The 16,548-nt window shown below is 44.0% G+C and overlaps 1 protein-coding gene across 1 annotated transcript in view; it reads right to left on the reverse strand.

Moving 5' to 3' along the window:
- GLIPR2 (GLI pathogenesis related 2) overlaps window positions 1–15,495 on the reverse strand; it is a 28,430-nt gene extending 12,935 nt beyond the window's left edge. Inside the window, exons 1-2 of the mRNA XM_040587489.1 lie at window positions 15,148–15,495; window positions 948–1,056 (exon numbers count right to left, since the gene is read on the reverse strand). Of these exons, the coding sequence (XP_040443423.1) occupies window positions 948–1,056; window positions 15,148–15,325 (287 nt within the window). The 5' untranslated portion in view covers window positions 15,326–15,495. The remainder of the gene's footprint in view (window positions 1–947; window positions 1,057–15,147) is intronic.
- Between the last annotated feature and the right edge of the window lie 1,053 nt (window positions 15,496–16,548).

Genomic DNA, 16,548 nt, shown 5'->3' on the forward strand with positions numbered 1-16,548 from the left:
GCTGCAGTCTCTCTGGCTCCCAGCCAGCTGGCATGAAGAGGTTATGGAAGAAAGCCTAATGGGAGATGAGATCTCATGTCTGCAGGGATCAAACGGGCCATTATTTAGCTATTATGGAAAGACATCTATTTTCTGAATAGTTTAATCACCATTTACTCCTTCAGGTATCTCCTTTGTACTGTGAGAATCAGCCTGAAAAAAATGAAGATTTTCAAATCTACTTTGAAAAGATTGCTGTAAAAGGAAAGGAAATAATCTGGTGGTTGTATCTACAGCAAAAAGGACAAGTGGAATTGGACTCAGATTTCTGTATGGAAGACTTAAGTCAGACAGCAAAAAGATGTATCTACTGTGCGTTAGACTGACAAGAAGTTGTGCAGCCTACAGCACTGGAGAAGAGGTAAGATCTGTCCTTCCTGACAGACTAGAGAACAACATATACTGATTTTGCTTTTGGGGGCAGGGAAATAGGCAATTTGATCTGAAATTACTTCCTTCTGATTCCGTTGATCTTAGACCAGACATCACTCCCTACCATGAAAGAGTTAGATTCTCACTATTTCAGCAGCAGTGGATATTCTCCTGCAGATGGCAGTTCATGTGACAGAGGTGATGATGAAGCACGTTTTAGGCAACTACCCTCTGCAGTGGAGACATACCAGTGCAGACAGATGCAGCCCATGTCTGGAAAAGGATGCAAGAAAGATTTATATAGTTGTGACCACAGAAGTGTCCATGTGACCAGCCGGTGCTATACGATGGAGAAAGAAGGGACAAAAGAGCTGGGTAGGGAAACTGAAAGAGTCAAGTCCCTCACTTCTCACCCAGTAAGTCTTCACCGAATATCAGCACATCAAAAGACAAATATTTTTTTTCAGTATGCACAGTCAAACCTAACAGATAAAAGTGTCACAAATGTCATTAGAGAAAAGAAAGACTGAACTCACTGTTGGGCTCCTCTGTTTAACTTCTTGCAGAGTTTTAAAGGGGGAACTCCATGTTTCTTCCTGTAGTCATTGTGTGCTTTCAAGACTTCTTCGGCAAATTGTTTGGAAGCTGAAATCACATCAAAAAATTGGAAAGGTCTGTCAAATACAGACATTAGTGAAGACAGAAAAAGCATACCCAGTAGCTAAGATGCTGGTGCAGGCTGGACTAAAGAAGAGAAGAATACCACCCTCATTACCTGGCAGTAGGTTGAAATGAACTGCTAATGCTTTCAATCCAGGAACTAACTCTTAAGAGACACTCCCATTGGGATGGTACAGACTTACTAAAGAAGAAAATGTGAACCATATTCCCTACCTCAATAGCAAGGTGATTTAAGGTTAGTTTGACTGACTTTCAAGATTTCAGTGCACTGCATCACCATTATAAAGTCTCAGAGTAAGCAACAAATAGGTCCTTTGATGAGATGCACTAAAAATGCAAATTATTGTCACTGTCTGCAAGAATGTTCTGTATTAGTCAAGACACCACCTAAAGAAAATGAAGATACGAAAATGTTCAGAACTATGCAAGTACTTTGAAACATACACCATTCTTTTTATTCGTTATATAGTACAAATTCATAAAAACTCAAAATGCATCTCTATTTGGCTCAATACAAATTTAACTGTTCACAAGCAGCAAGTGGTAAGGAAAGAAATGACTGCTGGGGATGATTTTCCCCCCGCCCCCATGCTAATGTGTGTTCAGCAAATATCTGAATTCCAAAGTAACTGCAACATTTTAAAAGAACTCATGTTTATACTTTGGTAAATGTGGGACTTTGAGCAGCACAAGGCAGAGGACAAGCAACAAGTCATACTGCAATTCACTTTGACAGCAATTTCATGTTACCTCCTTTTATGACATTTTTCCCAAGGGTCAGAGGAAAAAAAAAATCCTCTCACATTGGTCACCCTGTGGAATTTGCTGCTTTAAGAAAAATTTGAACCTGAAACAGGGCATTGGGACAGTTAAAGAGGTATGGATAGCATCTTCAAAACAGAAAGATAGTTTTCACTTTCTCTGCCTTGCTGAAGCTTCTGAACAGGCCAAGACATCTTTGAGTATTTACTCTGCTTTTACCATGACACAAGTTTGTACATCTATTAATGAGTCATCAGCTTCATTTCTGAATATCCTAATTAGCACCACTCCCATCATTTTCCTTGTAAGACACCTTTGAAGCCCAAATAGACCTCATGACTAAGAAGTTCTTAACCTTAGATTTCTCAGCTTCCTCTCACTACTTGATCCTAACAACTATAATCAGTTATTCTCTCCTTTATTAGCATGTACACTATTCTGCTGTTTGCAATGATGCATTTTCCCCACAGCAGAGCTGTCAGTTTCACATACTGCTCTCATAACTTTTTCCTATGGCAATTACCCAACCTATGCTCATATATTAAGTTATCCTTGGAGTGCTCGCCAGTTTCCCCAACAGCTTTAGGATAATACAGCAGCCTAAGATAATCTCAATATCAAATGCACACAGAAAACCATCACTGTTTCATGCATAACCTTAAACCTTTTGAACACAGTCTGAAGACAGGTTAACCTTTTCCAGACCAAAGTGTCATTGTGGACATATATCTAATATATTCTACATCGACATGCTTTCAGGATCACTTTTTTTGGTATAGAATTGTTGGCATAAGGAACGCTGTTGAGTGAGATGAAATCTGCCCACCACCTTCCTCCTCAGGCTTTCCTTCAATTTTGTGTGTCACAAGTTGCATATCATCAAACAAAACAGGCACTCCATTCTGCTGTTTAAACACCCACACCCCCTTTTGCTAACAAACCTGTCCCATTGCTCTTATTACCATTGCTCACAGCTCACTAATTCTGTAAGCCGGACTCTGAAATCTCTCATCTGTGGAGTCACAGCCTATTTCTAAAGCATCTATTACAGGTTAGAGAGGAAAGCAAGCCTGCAGCCAGTTCACTTAACTTCACTGATGCAGGAGTCCGTGATTCCAGCAGGGACATTTTAAGACAGTCTGCAAATCAGAGAAGTTGAAATACATGGCTTTGGAAGTTGCACCACATACTCCAGGCTGCATTTGTCTGCACAAGACCATCCTTAAAGCTTGTGGCTATTATCACCTAGACTTAATATCTCATCCACTCAGCATTAAGTAGCAGATAAACAATCTGACCTGCATGTGTGAAAGTTGCTGTTCAAATTATTTACTCTCAGTGACAATAAAATTGAAATTCTAAAAATAAATAAATCAATAGAAATAAAAAACAAGTCAACTTAAATACAGGCTTTGTCAGCTGTCAGTCCATCCATTAACAGAAATGTTGCATAATCCAGCTCTGTACTAACATTTTGACTTACAAAGACCAACAAGACGTGGACAAAACTGCATTTTGTCTAGGCACAGCAGGCACCACTACGCTGTCCCTAGAGAACCTCCACCCTCTCCTTTCCTCAAAGGCGGCTGCTAAAGAAACACTTATCTACTGTGACTCAAGCTCATGTGCTGACCGCCTCGCTCTGCATGGCTTCCCCCGTGCATGCTGATGAGTGGGGAGGGACACCCAACTGCCAGATGTATTTCAGATGTGTTTTGAAAGGCATGTTAAGTTTTTCCATTTTACCAATGTTCCATACACTGAGAAACCAGACATTAAAAGTGAGAGTTAATGGGAGTTTTCAGGCTCCCACCCAAATGGGAACAGCTTCCCAGACAGCTTTGGAGACATACTTTTTTCCCTTTGTGCAGGCTGCTTAAACTGCTAGAAGAAATTATTGCCTACTGCCAGGAAGTTAGGTTTGGCCATGGATCATTACACAGCTTAATATGTAAAACAACTAAAGGTATTAGATATAGTTGTTTGCTCCTCATTATTCAATTATTTACCTCTATTTTGAATTCTTCTGGAACATTGGCTAACTTAACGACAACACGTGACAACTAATTTCCAGTGTATGATGTACAGAGCACACCTTATAGTTGTTATGCTTTTGGACTTTCAGTTTCATTGATCAACTTCGTGTCACCACAGAAAACCAAGCAGAAGCATCTAGGTTGCCTTTTCCAATTGGATTTTTTCCCCCTGAGTATTCTATTTCTCTGTTTTCTTACTGTCTCTAAACATGGCCAATCTTAGTCTTTCTCAGGTGAAGAACTCTTCATGCCTGAATCCTTTCTGCCTCTTCTCTGAACCCTGTCTTCTCCTGCTTTGTTTTTCCCTTAGTTTGGACATCAAAGGTGGAGACAGTCTTTTAGCAGGGCCTGTAGCGTAGGACAAGGGGTAATGGTTTTAAACTAAAGAAGGTAGATGCAGAGTAGAAACAAGGAGGAAATTTTTACAATGAGGGTGGTGAAACACTGGCACAGGTTGCCCAGAGAGGTGGTAGATGCCCCATCCCTGGAAACATCCAAGGTCAGGCTGGATGGGGCTCTGAGCAACCTGATCTAGCTGAAGATGTCCCTGCTCATTGCAGGGGGGTTGGATTGGATGACCTTTAGAGGTCACTTCCAGCACATATAGTTCTATGATTCTATGAAATGGACTTCATGCAGAATCTTACACAGAAGTGTCCCATTACGTCTGTCTCAATACCTCCTTGAACTGTAACATAGGCCTCAACTCTTCACCCAGTGTGTGCATTACAGGTAAATGGAGATAATGATCCCACCTTTCAATTCTGCCCCAAAATAATTAGAAATGTGCTTGTGTAATGGCTAAAGCAACATATCTGAAGAAAGCCTCAAAATACACTTCAAAGGACCCACCATTTTTGAAAGAGGTAAACGCAAAAACCTGATACCAACAGCCCTGGCAATGTGAGTCATATCACCCAGGGTATGAGCCGTCCCTGCCCAGAACCCAGGCAGAAAGAAGCCAAGAGCCAGAATACATACAGAGGACACAAATGCAAAGTGAGCAGAAAACACATGAAGATGAAGAGGTAATTGCATAACTGTTTAAACACTGCGTGTAGTTCTGCTTTAATACTGAAATCCCTTCACTCTCCCTTGATTCTGCAGAATTGCTCTACCCTACTCTAATAGCAGAAATGGGGTGTGAAATAAGAATGCAGCAAATACAACTTTTTATATGTCCAACAGGTTTGTGAAAAAATTCATTGGAGGTCTTAGGGAACTGTAAAGTAATTGTATCAGGAAGTCCTTTGTTAACTGGTAACTGGTGAACTGCCCGAGACAACTGAAGTTACCTCTATTTCTACAAACTTCTCGAAGTATAGTAACAGACTGGAAACAAACAAAATTCTTGAGTAAAAGACATACCAGTTTCTAATGACCACATTTTCTTCTAGACCTTTCTAAGAGACCTGACATATTTATTATTCATAATATTTATCCTCACTTGAAATGTAACTCCCTGGAAACTAGCCCTAGCTGAATCTTTCACACTCTTAAGAACGATGTTGCTTCAATGGAGAAGTGATGGATATTTAACTGATAGGAGAAATGGTAAAGAGGACAGCCATGCCTCTGCTCATTTTGACTCCACTTAGGTTTGAAGTCACAAACACTCCAGGATGGTCTTATACTGGCTGGCCTCTGCAGTGCCACAGGGAGTGAATATTCCTTGTTTCTTTCTCCATGTAGTTTGACGGCACTTTCTTCATCTTCAAAGACTGGCCCTTAATGCTATCCCTAAATATGTCATTTGAGAGCATGGATCTGACACTCCAATTCAGGGATCATTTCCAGCCGTAAAAACTGACCTTCAGTGCTAAATTCTCTAACAAAGCTGGTTGATTGCTTGGAAATGTAAAGAAGCAATGAAATCCCATGTACGTCCTGGAGGGGAGGCAAGATAAAATGATACTACATTCAGAAAGCATTATATCCTTCATGGGTATACTTTGTCTTCTTTTACACTTCTGAACCAAGAACTCAGTAAATGGGCAACATCTCCACCCCATACAATAGGCATTTATGGGAGATAGCATAATTGTTAGTACACTATTTCCCTTCCAACTTGAATTATCCTATGACCCTACTGAAAGTTGGAAGAGAAAGTATTCCTTGTGGGAATGAAAGGAATTGGGGGTTATAATTAGACGTGGGTTTTAATGGGAGTAGTTTCCCAGAACCTTCTTGTGTTTATCAGGCTGCTCAAAATAGCTTTCCCTTCAGCTCAGGAGATCCCTCTTCAGGTAGGTTCTCCGATGTCTTTCAGCAGTGACTTTTGCCTGAAACTTTCTTACATACCTGCTTATCACGGGGGTGAACTTCAGGACATCAGTAAGATGTCTGAGTTAATCAAATCTGATGGACAATGTCCGCACTCATTTTATTATCTGGGCTTCCTCTACAGCAAACTGGCAACTTAATAACTTTGCATTACCTGTGCCATATGGTGTAACACACTATTTTCTCCCATACCGAATTTCAGGTGTATAGCCTGATAATATGAAGCCACCGGTGTAATAATGTTTCAATGACATTAGTTGTGTCACTATTTGATTGCAAATCCTATTCTTGCTGTAATAGACAGTGTTGATTATTTCCTCACTTAAGGCCTTTTATAAACTGTTAGGCAATTGACTGCCCTGATTAAAAAGGAACACCTGGTAAACTGGAAACAGCACAGCTCTGAGAGGCATCAGAGCCTTCTGTGATATAAACTTTTTTTTTTTTTTAAAAAAAAAAAAAGCAACACTAATCAGCAGGTTTGAGCATTGACAGAACCAAGTTCTCACTTTCATTGGAGGCAGGGGTTGGGGAGGGGAGTCCTCTGCTTGCAGCCCCTCTCTCCTCTGAACCATCAGACCAATAAGCCTGTCAACAAGTAGCGACTACCATGGAGTGGTCGTCTTGCATAAGGTTGGAACTGACTGCTCATCATATCCAGAGAAGCCAGTGTTGGCTTTGCATGAAAGACAACCAAAAGAATGATTTTTATTATTACTCTGCCGTGGAAGACAATTAAATATTTCAATCATGCCACACACCCACACAAACAACCCTTGTAGGCAGTTCATGTGTAAGCTGCTAACCCTTTTAAAGAGGCTAAGGAGACCCTCTCATAAGTAAGGCTTTGTATTCTTAAATCTAACTGCCACACAATTCTTGGCCTCATACGCTTCAAAATGCAAAGCCACAAGTGACCTGCATGTATTACAACTGACCATACCAAGCAGAAGTGAAGAAATCTTCCCAATTTCTTCTCTTCCTCTCTCCCCAAAAACATATGTGCTTAGAGTTTCTAATTATAGTAATTTATGAAGAAAATGATGTGCAATTGTATTTACTAATGAGTAACACCAGAAATCAGAACTTCTCCACTATCAAATCTGAGCTTCAGCTATTAGATTGTGATTCCATCTTATAACATTTGCATGACAGCAGCATGATACTATACTCTTCAGCAAGTAACAACTCTTCTAAGTCTTTTGTAAGTCATTTGAAAGTCTAACTTAAGTAATTTTTGTGGGTCACAGTATTTTGGATGCTGCATATTCTTGTGCTCTGTGGATGGCCAGCAATAGAGGCAACCTTGTTGGTACCCAGTGCCAAGTTCATTTTACATAGAACTGTTAGCTGCCTGGTGCCAACCTAAGCCTTTGTAAAGTGAAGAATTTTGCAAAGAAGAACTGAAGACAGATTGAAGAACTATCCCATGTCTCCTGTGACATGCTCTGCCATTTCATACCTCTATCATTTATGTTCTACTATTGCTTGGGGTAGCCATACCTAACTAGCTTTCATCTCATTAGCTCCAAACCCCCCAACCTTGCTTTTCTGCCAAGACCATCCAAGCTAGCTAGGAAAATGCTTAAAGTAAGCTTGTTTATGCACCTCCCTGAGGCATGGAAATGTGGTCATGCACATTTCTTCCAATCACTGAAGGGTAAACTCACCTATCCAGTAGCCCAGTCCAGGCAGGAAGACACAGAAAACTTTTTTTACCCATATTTATTATCAATTACATGATCTCATTCTCGCCCCCCTGCTCAACAGGCTAAACCCCAGTTCTTGTAACTGAGAATCTTGAAAAACATGGTCTTTATTTCACAGAATGGTTTGGTTGGAAGTGACCTTTAAAGGTCACCCAGTCCAACCCCCCTGCAATGAGCAGGGACATCTTCAACTAGATCAGGTTGCTCAGAGCCCCATCCAGCCTGACCTTGGACGTTTCCAGGAATGGGGAGTCTACCACCTCTCTGGAAAACCTGTGCCAGTGTTTCACCACCCTCATAAAAACTTTCTTCCTTATACCTAGTCTGATTATTATATATTATAAGGATCAGATAGGCATATTGCCCCCACACCACCCTCTGGAAGGTAAAATTCCACCTAAACCCCAAAATCTTTAAATCTCTTGATTTCGCTGTTCCTTCTGCAGCTCCCCGTTGCTTACACACTGGCCTAGCTCTTAGGAACCAAAGATAAAAAGAGACTGCTGTATATGCAAGTAATGTACATTAATGCCTACACCCAGGGACTGCAGTTCCAAAGCGAAGCCTTTTTCATCTCTCCAGAAAGACAGTGCCACACCTACAACAGTGCAATGGAAATCCTGCCAGGAGGCAGTTCAGGGAAATGCACTACTCATGGTCCTAAGTCCTTAAACAGTGGAGATGTAGAAGCTATAGGAGCTGTCATGTCTAAGCATGTAGAGGAAAAGAAGGTTATCAGGAGTAGCCAACATGCATTCACCAAGGCAAGACCATGCCTGACCAACCTAACAGCCTTCTACGATGGAATGACTGGCTGGGTAGACGAGGGGAGAGCGGTGGATGTTGTCTACCTTGATCTCAGCAAGGCTGTTGGCACCGTCTCCCATAAGATCCCCATAGGTAAGCTCAGGCAGTGTGGGTCAGATGAGCAGTGGGGTGGGTGGAGAACTGGCTGATGGCAGAGCTCAGGGGGTTGTGATCAGCAGCGCAGAGTCCAGCTGGAGGCCAGTAGCTTGTGGTGTTCCCCAGGGGTCAGCGCTGGGTCCAGTCATGTTAAACTCCAGTCATGGCTGACTGGGACGAAGGGGCAGAGCGTGCCCTCAGCGAGTTTGCTGATGGTACAAACCTGGGAGCAGTGGCTGACACACCAGGCGGCTGCGCTGCCATTCAGGCAGACCTGGGCAGGCTGGAGAGCTGGGCGGAGAGGGACCTCATGAAGCTCGACAAAGGCACGTGCAGGGTCCTGCACCTGGGGAGGGACAACCCCACGCACCAGCACAGGCTGGGGCTGACCTGCTGGGAGGCGGCTCTGCGGAGAGGGACCTGGGAGTGCTGGTGGGCAGCACATTGCCCATGAGCCAGCAGGGTGCCCTGGTGGCCAGGGAGGCCAGTGAGATCCCGGGGGGCATTAGGAGGAGGGTGGCCAGCGGGTGGAGGGAGGTGATCCTGCCCCTCTGCTCTGCCCTGATGAGGCCGCACCTGGAGTGCTGTGTCCAGTGCTGGGCTGCCCAGTTTGAGAGGGACAGGGAACCACTGAGGAGGGTCCAGTGGAGGGCTACGAAGATGATGAGGGGACTGGAGCATCTCCTTTATGAGGAAAGGCTGAGAGAGCTGGGCCTGTGTAGCCTGGGGAAGAGAAGACTGAGAGGGGATCTTATCAATGCATAAATATCCTGGGCGAGCACCAGGAGGACAGGGACAGGCTCTGCCCAGTGACATGTCCAGGGGCAACGGGCACAAACCAAAACATGGGAAGTTCCACCTGAACATGAGGAAAAGCTTGTTTGAGGGTGACGGAGCTCTGGAACAGGCTGCCCAGGGAGGCTGCAGAGTCTCCTTCTCTGGAGACATTCACAACCCACGTGGACGCGATCCTGTGCCACCTGCTCTGGGTGACCCTGCTCCAGCAGGGTCCTGGACCAGGTGATCTACAGAGGTTCCTTCCCACCCCGACCATTCTGATTCTGTGATCAGGAATCACTTTCTCACCACTAGGGTGACCAAGCACTGGCAGAGGTTGCCCAGGGAGGTTGTGAAGTCTCCATCCTTGGAGATATTCAAAAGCCATTTTGGCATGGTGCTGGGCAACCAGCTCTAGGTGGCCCTGCTTGAGCAGGGTGCTGGACCAGCTGACTTCCAGAAGTCCCCTCCCACCTCAACTCTTCTGTGATTCTAAGCTGAGAGATCTGTTTTAGTAATGAGTCTTCATAAGGGAAAATTCAAAAACAGGTTATACCCTACCACAGTTCACCCCAAATCACTTTCTGAGGATCACTTATTAAGTGCCCAACATGTGCCTATGGCCCACAGAATTCACAAGTGTGACGAGCAAACACATAGGGTATAATTAAGCATGCATTCAATAATTTCTTAACATCTGCCTACCACAAACTATCATCAGAGTTGTTTCATGGAAAACAGGACCCCTTGCCCCCAAAATTTATGTTTACAACAAGGACATGGAGACTTCAGGAACACCTGCAACCCCATCTCAGCCTTGTGACACACACAGGTGTGCATACAGGGACAGCCTGCACAATCTGTGTCAGAAAATGCCCCTAAACCCCGTGCCTACAATGGTGGCATGGCAAAGCTTCAGAAGGACAGTTAACTTTACCATTTCATACAGCTCTGCAACCATCATGCTTAGAGCTGAAAGCAAGCAAAGCCCATACGATTTCAGTTCAAAGCCAAGATTTGGTCTAGTAATTCAGTTCCGTCAACTTTAAATTATACAAAATAATGTTTGTGGTGGCCTTAAACAGGCCCGTATTATCTTCCTCCACAACACCCCAGACTACTGCTTTCTCCTTATACTTGCTTGCACAGGAGACAGCTCTGAACCAGAGTGGCTGGCCACCCACCTGGCCTCACCTCGCCCCCCTCTGCAGGGCCACCCAGCCCAGCTCTGGCAGAGCTGCTGTTCAGACCTTCAAAGACTGGGCAGAACTTGCTTACATCTGCCTATAAAAACATAACACAGATATGCACCAGCCAATCTGTCGAAGAACAGCATGGCCTGTACCAAAACAGTGATCTGAAATAGCCTTCTGGCCTGTTGAGATATGTAATAAACAGCAAAGCAGTTAAAATCAAGAGGCTCATTTTTGCATACTTTTTGCTCCTGCACATCAAGCATCAACTAAGGCAAATTCAAATTCAGGCAAGACAGACACTACCAACTGTTCTGATTGAAAACTAAGGGTTTGAATGTTTCCAGTAATAAAAGCCTTCTTCGTGCTTAATTTTATTTTTTTTTAAGAAGGATTTTATGGAGGATTCAGAAAGGAGAAAAGATGTTTTTTGGTTAATGACATGCAACTCTATGACATAGGAAACCTTGGTAGGTTTCTCGGCTGCTACAGACTTTCACATTCCATCTTATTCTTTGTGGGCCCTTCATATTTGCTTTGGTATTTATCTGCCTTGAACATGAGGAGCTAAGGCTCCTAATCTAACAGTCAACATGCAACCACTGTTGCATGGGATGGCTGCTCTCCCACTCCCCTCCTCTTCTCCACCAAAACACTGATGGTTCAACAGACAGGTAAAAATTGGGCCCAGAATACTGTTTGACGAGGCCTGATCCTTCCTGACAGACTTTTCTCTATTTGCCATTTATTGAACTTGAACCAAGCAACCAGTGTCTTATACACACAAAAACTAGAGCAGTGTGGGGTGTTTAATTTAATTAACTTGATTTTTTAAAGGCCCTTTTCCCACCACACCTCCAGCTCAGATCTGGTGTAAAGAGAAACAGCCATTAACTTGTATTGATAATAAGTTCTGCAAATGCCCCCGTTACCGAACATGAACGCACGGTTGCTAGCAGGTTAGTCTAATTAATTTCCTCTGTGTCCACCAGTCCTGTAAAATCATCCAGCAGGAAACACTGTCATTTTGGCAGCTGGCGAATATCACATTTCTCAGAAAGCAAACAGGTCACTTCTCTAATATGCTTGTACTCTTGTTGTGACCTGCTACGGCTTTCTCCCACCAAGATGCTAAAGTACAAATTTGCACTTCAGAGCAGTTGAAGATGTAGCTCACTCTGCAGAAAACACCACGGTCCCTTTTATTGTGCTCCAAAAGTACCTCTTAAGAGTTAAAAACCAGCACATGCTTTCAAGGAAGATTAAAACCAGCATGGAAAACTGCAGTTTGGTTCCTGGCTCTTTTCTTTTTTTCAAAATCCTTTCTCAGCCCTTTTTTTTGTATTTGCTCAACAAGCGGTGCAGCGGGTAACTCCCAGCCCTTTCTCTAGAGTCCCACCCACATTTGCAGAAGGGGAGAAAAAAAAGAAAAAGACAAGAAGGAAAAAGAAAAAACAAACACTATAAAAAGATAGTCAATATTTAGTGAGCTCGTCCTCGTCTTTGACTGCGTCTGCACCCACTGGCCAGAAGAAACAGGCAATTCCCTGGCCGTCACCTCTGCCCGGTTTGTAGGAGGCAAGTGGGGCAAGCTCCCTTCCCCCACCAGGCAGGGCTGTAGGGGAAGCGGAAGAAATGAGACTTTGAGCAGCCTTTTCCTGCCACCATCCCAGCCTTTTTGGAGACTCCCACTGCATTAGAAATCCTCGCTCTCCCAGCGGAGGAGTGGAGCTGGCAGCCAGCTGCTTCCCGCAGCATCGCCGGCAGCTGCTCGCATGGATATCCCCTCTGGGGCCAGGGCTGGCCGCAGGACACCGGCCTCCACCGTGCACAGCTGCAGGGGTGTCAGAGCCCTGCCAACACGGCAGTCTTAGCAACAGGGCAACAAAAAGCAGCCAGCTCACCATCACCTTGCTTCCCGCAGAAAATACGTACCCCAGCCGGTTCGGTTGGGGCTCCCCGGGATCTGTGGCGACGGGGGCCTGCACCATCTGCTAACCCAAACGCTGCCCAAAAAGAGGAGACCAAGGGGAGGGCACAGGGGGTCCTCATGTTTGGCTTAAGTATTTCCAGGAGCTATGGCCAGGGGAGGTGTTTTACTAAATCTGATGAGGGAGTTTCAGTATGAATTTGGTATTAGTAGCCTGCAGCTTCCAGGGAAGAAGGCTGAGTCAGACGTCTTCCGACACGCAGCTCGATTCAGTGAAGCAAAACCAACGCTAAGTTTCTAGCTCTGATACTTGTAATGAACATTGCTTCAAATGTAATCCAATAGCTATTATCAACTGTTGGAGAGCTTTTATCAAAGACCTGAGATTTTCAACAGCAGGATTTCTTTGCCTGGGGCTACTCAGACCTCAGGATAGGTTTACTGAAGACAACAAGTTAAAGAAACTGCTCTGAAAACATTTATTCTAAAATAGTGGCCCTACTCTACAGGAATTACAGCATCCTGAAGTTTACGCCTTCAGGTAATCTCTGCCTTAATCTTTCTGACACAGGAGAGGAGCGAGGACTCTGTTTCGAGGTCAGACAGATCCCAGCACAGAGAAACTTGCCCGCATCACGTCCTCAGGAGCACTACAGCAGGAACAGGAGGTATTTTGCACAAAACACAGAGGAAGCAGTGCTCTGCAAACAGCTGCTCTTGCCCATTCAAAGGCAAACCACACTGAATGATCTCAGACAGGAATCTGAAGACTTCAATGCACTGGAAAGGCCAGGTGGGATTTACTCAATAAACCGATTGTCAGGACAGGATCTCAGTTTCATGATTCATCTAAAAATACCACACGCAGCTCAAAGACATAACCTGGACCTAGTTTACCATTGATTTGAAAAGCATGACACAAGTGACAAAACATTTTTTAAATGTACTTAGATCTCAAGCTCTATTTGTTTACATAACTACTTAGGGATGCAAACGTTACCCAAGCCTCCACAAAAGGAGTTTCTAGTCTGTCATTGCTCCTAAGTGTGGACAATTAACTAATGTGCAGTAATAAAGGTGCAGGAAATAACAAAGACAGTAATTCCTTTCTGACTGTATTAGCAATTTGCATATATTAAACCAAGAGATTTTCATCATTTTGGGATTGGGAGGTGCACAGTGGAATATCTCTACCGCTTTGGCCCAATGTGCTTTGCTAATGTAATGTACAGCTACTAGACTTACCCAGTATTTGTACTTCTTATGCCATTAGCAAAGAAGTGCTGAACTTGATACTTCTCAGCAACTACAATTATTTAAATTGTTGTAAACTTATTTACTAAATCCCAATCCACTTGAAAACAGCTTCCAGGACATGGGGCCAAAACCACCCACTGGCAGCTATATGGTGCATCGCCTGGACTGGGTGTCACACTAGTAAGCCCTTTACAGTCACATGTGCAGACAGCTCTGATCTCATCTAGGATGCTCGCCTTTAAAAAAAGAAAAAGGAAAACAACTCAACAAGCCCACGCTGAGGCTTACTAAAGTGTTAGCTGCACAAAGATTTTCCTCAAGTTTCTCTGGAAAAGGTCTATGGTTTTGAGTGAGTAAGTACTAAGTTTTGCTGAGCATGTCCCATACATGCTGTTTACACACAGGACAGACAGACAATACACCACCAGGCTCTGATTTGTCACATAAATAGCTTCCTAACCACAAGAACCAAAATAAGCCCTCCAGTTTTGCAGCTGTTTCAGAAGATCGGCACATATTTCCACTCATGGCTCTCACAGGACAAAGATGGAGAAAGCCCTGGCCACGAGCTCTCTCTTCTTAAGGTCTCTGGCTCCTTGGCAGCTTCAGAGGAGCTCTCCCCCTGCCGAGACTGTCACAGCAGGGCATGCAGACAGCTGGCGGCGGTGGGGAAAGGACCAACAAGGCAGCCAGCAGCAGGGAGAGACTTCACGAACATCTGCACAGCTGGGGAGAGACATAGGAGCCGAGCAAGGCTATCCTCAGTTAAACAGTCCCCAAATCTTAAATCTAAATCCTCCTGACAGAGAAGGTGATAAGAAGCTTTCCCCACACCCCCAAAAAGCATCCTGCGCCCTATTTGCAAGGCAGGTAAGTTTGGTCAGGCAGCCAGACACAAGATAATTTTATTTCCTTTATATATATAATTATTTCATAGAGCAAAGAAAAGCTACTACAAGTTACAAAACTTAAGCTGTATATAAAATACAACCACCTTGCGCAGGTTGGGGAGGGGGGGTCGTTCTGCTTGGTTTTTTAATTTAACCCTGTGTCAGAGAGAAGGCTCCTCCCAGGCTGTACCATGCACAAATGAAAGCAGCTTTCTCGGAGGAAAGCCACTAATGCTTTACAACCCTTTCCGAGCACAACACCCGGCACGCACATTTTAAGAACACACAGCCAACTGCACAAAGGCATTTACTCACCTGATTTTCCCATGATCAGGTGGTGGTTGCGTTGGTTTGTTTGGGTTTTTTTTAATTTCACCTGCTGCCTCCTCTCTTGACTGAGTTTCGCTGCGAAGTGCCAGGGACGAAGCGTTTGCAATTGCAGCTCAACTTCTCCACTCGCCTGCGACCGCTGCCGGAGAAAACCCAGCAGCATGAACCCGTCACCGCCCCTCCTGCAGCGCCATGCTGAGCCTGCCCATGCCTTATAAGGGTAGGGACACCGCTATTTTTTGTTAAAAAGATCCTGTTTCGGGTCAGGAGCTATTTCTCCACCACAGTAACCAAGCAGTTCCAAAACACCATATGTTTTCACATACCAAGTCAGCTTAGTAATCATGGCTGCCTTCTGATAAGAGCAGGCTGTGATATGAAATTCTGCTGACAAATAACTCTGCTGCCACAGCCGGCATAGCCCATGAGGTTAATTCATACAGCTAAATACTTGTTAAAATTTTACCCAGCTACTCTACATACAGTTGAAAAGGCAAGTGATAAGGCAGTTTGAAGTATAACTAAGTTTTGTGTCTAAACCAAACCGCTTTCTGGACTGTTACAATATAATCCGTAGAAGGTATTAGTAAAATGCAGCACAAGATTTTGCAGGTTAAACAGGAACTGTGCTGCTGGTGTATTCTGTGAAAAGAGAGCTGGATGTGCGTGCGCCTCATTTTACCTGTGCCAGCACGCTGTGCCACTGTCACCTACACGCTACATCAAAATACCTCAAGCTAATCTGGCAAATGGTAACTACTTCAACCGTGATGAATGCGATGCTTTGATTTAACTTCGGAAGTCCTGTGTCTCTCCAAACAATAATCCAGTTACATGTTTCCAACTTTCATCTTTTCATCATCACAAAAAATCCTCTGAGGTTAATGCTTCCCATTTTTTTGCAATGCCTTTCAAAATGTCAAGGTTCTACTTGGTTTTGTGCCAAGCCTGCTGGCTCAGCAGGTTTTAATTATCCTTTATCTACTTCTGGAGGCTGAGTTCCACAACAAGAAAAGAAAAGAAATATCAGAAATAAAAAGATGTGGGGTTTTGGTTGGGTTTTTTTCCCTTTTTAAGCAAGTATCAGCAGCAGGTGGGGAAAGACAATATCCCTTCACCAACACGCTGCTCCTCCTGAGGCTGCTTCACTGGCAAGGCTGAAACAGAGGCCAAGAGGGTGTCACTATCTAATAGCTGATGGGATCACTAAGAGGAAGTATGGGGGCAACCGGTCACTACCCAGAGGAGTAAACCACAGGGCATGAGATCGCACTTGGCTTCACAGCTGTCTGGCGCTTCCCTTCGCTGGTAGCATATCATAGTTAATTGCTGTATTTTATACTGTTTATGTTTTAGATCTTTATCATATTCAGCCGCATTATAAAG

Source organism: Falco naumanni, chromosome 3 (genome assembly GCF_017639655.2).
Source record: "Falco naumanni isolate bFalNau1 chromosome 3, bFalNau1.pat, whole genome shotgun sequence".
NCBI classification, from domain to species: Eukaryota; Metazoa; Chordata; class Aves; order Falconiformes; family Falconidae; genus Falco; species Falco naumanni.